At 44.0% G+C, this 4,727-nt stretch overlaps 1 protein-coding gene across 1 annotated transcript; it reads right to left on the reverse strand.

Annotated features, from left to right (window-relative positions):
* Positions 1 to 297: 297 nt before the first annotated feature.
* Positions 298 to 2,800, reverse strand: G1 (transmembrane protein G1P-related 1). The gene has a single exon (XM_008811684.6). It carries the CDS (start codon positions 2,660 to 2,662, stop codon positions 1,916 to 1,918), a length of 747 nt encoding a protein of 248 aa, XP_008809906.1. The 5' UTR covers positions 2,663 to 2,800; the 3' UTR covers positions 298 to 1,915.
* Between the last annotated feature and the right edge of the window lie 1,927 nt (positions 2,801 to 4,727).

The raw sequence follows: 4,727 nt of genomic DNA on the forward strand, positions 1-4,727 counted from the left end.
CATATTACCATAGGATTCATCAAGGTCAATTTTGAAGACAAGTTCAGTTTTTCTTTTAAGGAAAATTGCGGAACTTCTCCCTATCAAGATGACCTACAACTTTCTCATACCTCTAACCCTACTCAAAAATACCTCAATCAAATTCATCACTTTATACATAAGGTGCAGCATTTCATCCTTATTGAGATAAAGCAATAGAAGTAGCATATATCCATAAGAATTATTCTTCTATGAAAGATAAAAAATTACATAATCTCATAATATCAACTCACAATATGCTAAAACTTTTGAAATATGAATACAAGGGAACTGGTCAGATCCTGTACCTTTTCTACCTATAGTTCACATACCACTTCGAATGGCTATCTCCTTACAATTCTTCATCAACTCTTCTTACTTCTATGCGAATCTATAGATGCAATCAGAGTCTCAAATAAGGACTCACCCCATGTCCATTTCATGCTAGTCCTTTTTTACCATTGCTTCTTTTTCTCCCATTTTGCCATTCTGTAAAAAATTGTGTTTTATCACCATCTAGGAATCATCCTTAATCTTCTCTAAATGCCTCATATTCAACATTTTGCATGAACAAGTGAGAAATAAACAACGGAATTAGTGAGAAGGCATTAAAACAATGAGGAAGCCTTTCTAGTAGCTAAACTTATATAGTTCCTTCTAAGTAGTTAGAGCCCAAACTTCTCAGACAACCTAAAATAGATGCACCATTGATGATATGATCTTGTTTACCTCTGGAGAGGATTGCATGATATGCAAACTCAAGATCCAAACTCGATCCTTCAAAGAGGCAAACCACTTCCAAAAACATTCAACCGAGCTTTATTCCCTCTTTCTTGATGATTTAAAGAAATTCCATAAGTTTTGGCCTTGATTACGCTTACCATCAGTGTTACATGACAATAATATCATGAATGATCAACCATGCAACAAAAGGATATGATCTGTGGAGTAACATATGTAATCATGTTTTTCTTTGTTATCCAGATGCACATTCATATTCAACGATTGTCAATGTATTTTTAAATTTTCAAATTATTCATGACCAAAGGAATATTTATGTTTCATCTCATTAAATTTTACACCGTGCAACAAACTAGCTGAAACACTTTTAAATCAACATTATTGAGGGACATAAACCTGTGTCACGGGAGGTATCAAGAAGCCCAAATCTCAAAAGAAAGCATGTGATAGGAGAATACATTACACGGCTACTAGCACTAACAGTTAACCGTCAATCAAAGAAGGAAAATGACAAGCATTGATGTTTATTGAATTTCTACATTCCTATCAAAGGAACTCCAGCCAACAAAGTTGTCTAAAATATCATAAAGTTCATGCTTCTCTCAAGAATAATACACATCAGAAACACACACTTGGAATTCAGCATTGAACCTCTGCTTATTAGTCGAATTCACATTCCAAGCAGACGAAAAACACAAACATCCCACGAAAAAGAATAATAAATATATGCAAAACAAGATATCCCACAAACTCTGAATGACTAAATTCTCACATTATAATATATTCCCTTAGCTAATCGAGCAATATTGAAACACATGGCCTTTGGCATTCAGGTTACACCAATAACATATCACCATTATAGTGCCAACTGAGCATCATGTATATTGTTAACTGAAATTTAGAGAAACCCAAAACCAAGAGAATCCATTACAATCATAATGTCAATACCGAGCACATAATATCATCCCGTTTCTCTTCCTTATTATTCTCAGCTATTTCTATGGTCAAAAATGGCAATAACACCAAGCTACAACAACATGGAGCTGGTGAACATCAATCAATCTGTATAAAAACTAAATCTTTTACTCTCTAAACGTAACAAAATCGAATGAAAAATCAAAACTTTGAAGTTAACCTGGACCAGAATCGTTTCTTCTCAGCTCCTCTTATCAATTGCAGCAGCTTCCGCCTCAGCTTCAATCTTTTTCTTATTCCGCTCGAGCGCCACGGCCACCTCCTTAGGCATGTACTTCTCGTCGTGCTTCGCCAGCACCTCGGTTGCCTTGAAGAAGAACTCCCCACTCCTCGCCTTCTCCGACACCTTCGGCCCGTTTGTCGCCAGCGGATGGGCGTCCGCGATGGGCTTTATGAAGCCCTCGACGACGACAGAGTGGCCCTCGCGGAAGAGGTCGGGGAGGGAGCCCTCGTAGCGTACGAGGATGTCGGTGATGAGGTCGGTTACGACGAACTCCATCTCCGGGGACGTGGCGGAGGGGTGGCCAACGCTACCCTCGAGGACGAGGCCGCCGAGGCGGAAGCGGTTCTTGGAGGGGTTGGCGGCGAACTTTGTGAGGGCGTCGGTGGGGGTGACGTAGAAGACAAGCTGGTCCTGGAAGTTGCTGAGGACGATGACGACGAAGCCGGCGACGCAGCTGAAGGTGAGGGCGTAGGTCCAGAGGCGCCGGTTCTGGAGCTGCCGGGCGCGGGCGCCGACGTCGACGCGCGGCCGGGAGGGGTGGCGTCTGGCGGCGGCGGTGGAGAGGTGGCGGAGAAGGGCGTCGAGCCGCGGCGGCGGCGGCGGCGGTGGCAGCGGCAGCGGGGACGGGTGGGGGTGGAGGGCAGCGGCGCGGAGGAAGGGGGAGATGCGGGATCGGAGGCTGGAGGCGAGAATTCTAGAGGCCATGAAAGAGGAGGAAGAGATCGAGGGGGTTAGGGCTTTGGGCGGTGAGCGGATCCCCCTTCCTCGCCTCTTTTCTTCTAGTTCTAGAACTAGACGGGCAGGAGCGCAGAGACCGGAGGGCCGCGTGGATCTCCGGAAGACGGCAGTTTTATGGACGGTACATCGATTGGACGGTGTGAAACTCTCGATCACGAGAGGGCTTAGATTTGGTCGGATGGTCAAGATGAGATCTTAAGAGTATCGTTTGAATATTGAATCGAGGTCGGCTTGTCGGCTACGGCAATCGAACAGGAGAGAGAAGTCCATCTCTCCGTGCTAGCGTCTCCCGAGCACGTGCCATGCATGCTTGAGAAAAACAAAAACAAAATTGTATAAGATAAAAATTATTGAAAATATTATTTAAAAAATAACATTACTCTAAATGTGTCGCAACAGGATAATTTTTGAGTTCGAGTTAGCAAATAAATGACGTTCGAGTCCTGACATCTATGTTTTCATTTTATTCAAATTTAATCATAAGTACCACGATCGGATTAACCACATCAGGCTAATAATTTAAATCCATTCAAATCTAATCACAAGCACCATGATTGGTCCATTGTCAGCCAACTCGTACTGCAGTGTCCTCTAATCCACATATACTATGGGCCGAATTAGCTATGATATCATTTCTTAGTTCTGTTTAAGTATTCAAAAATTTTTCGATAAATAATTGATGTGAAACTAAATATACGCTCACACGTATTTTCAGACAAAGGTAATACCCAATCTAAAAGAAATACCTTTGCTTTTTTTATTAGATTGAACACATACGCGTGTCTGGGTTTGAGGTGGGGGAGCGGGTGGGTAGATGGGTCTGCAGACTTTGCAGGAGCGTGTAATGAACTGAGCACCTCGAGATTGGCTTGGACTTGCTTAGGAAACGCGTGAATCAAGCTCAATTTAAATTTTGGCAAGCCCAGATTGACCCAATAAAATAGGATGAAAAATAATTTCAGGTTGAGCAAAAATTAATCTTAGTTCAATGATGGATCATTAATTAGAGTTTTAGCTGATTTATTATTTTTTGAATTAATTAAATGTTATTCTAGATCTAAACCAAAGTTGGAACCAAAACTTGCAATCAAGAATCAATTTTTTATTTAAGCTCGAGTCAAGCTTTATTCGATTTTGAGTTGATTTCATTTTGATTTAAAATATCAAGTTGATAAGAACTCAATTTGAAATTAGGCTTGAAATATTGATAGAATAAATCTTGATCTTTTTTTTTTTTTCTGAAAACGGATATTTCATACAATACGTGTACGAATACATCCAAGAAAGTCAAAATACAACAACTCACGGAGAGCCTGTGGAAGCTCCCCCTCCCCTCCCCAAAGAGTGTACCCTGAGTGGTGGGCCGCATAGGTCGCCACCCAGTCGGCCGCCCCATTAGCTTCCCTAAATACATGCTTAACCAAAAAAGCCCTCCCATCTCCCATCATCATCCGTATATCACGGGTCAAGGGATGGTCTGCACCATCAGCCGTCTCCCCCCTCTGGATCCACCCGATGACCGTGGCCGAGTCACCCTCCAAAATGATCGAGCTAGCCTGCAGGACCATCCTCGCATGGCGCACGCCCGCCCAGGCAGCTCGAAGCTCTGCCTCCGGAACTGAGATGTCAAACAATTGGCAGCCACCTGCTGCCACTACCCTGGAGTGCGGGTCTTGTATGATAAAGCCTGCACCGCCCCGCGTGCCACCATCCAGCACCGACCCATCAAAATTAACCTTGAGGAAGCTTGGGGGTGGGGGCTCCCAGGTGAAAAACACCATCTGGTGAGCTGCCGAAGCAGAAGGGGGCCCCAGGTGCCCTGAGCTGTCAAAGGCCTATCTGAAGAGTGGGTGGGCATGATCTCTGAAGCCTGTACACGAGCACGCTCCGCAGCAAAACGCGGTGACACCCTGCGGTCACCGAGGGTCCGAGCGTTCCTTGCCAGCCAAATCTGATGCGCTGTGCAAGTCGCTCTAATGGCCTCCTGACTCGTCCTCGTGCTGGCTAGCCACTGCCGTATCGTGTGAAGAAA

Source organism: Phoenix dactylifera, chromosome 6 (genome assembly GCF_051530095.1).
Source record: "Phoenix dactylifera cultivar Ajwa chromosome 6, Ajwa_hap1_PhDact_Kaust_v1.1, whole genome shotgun sequence".
Taxonomy (NCBI): Eukaryota; Viridiplantae; Streptophyta; class Magnoliopsida; order Arecales; family Arecaceae; genus Phoenix; species Phoenix dactylifera.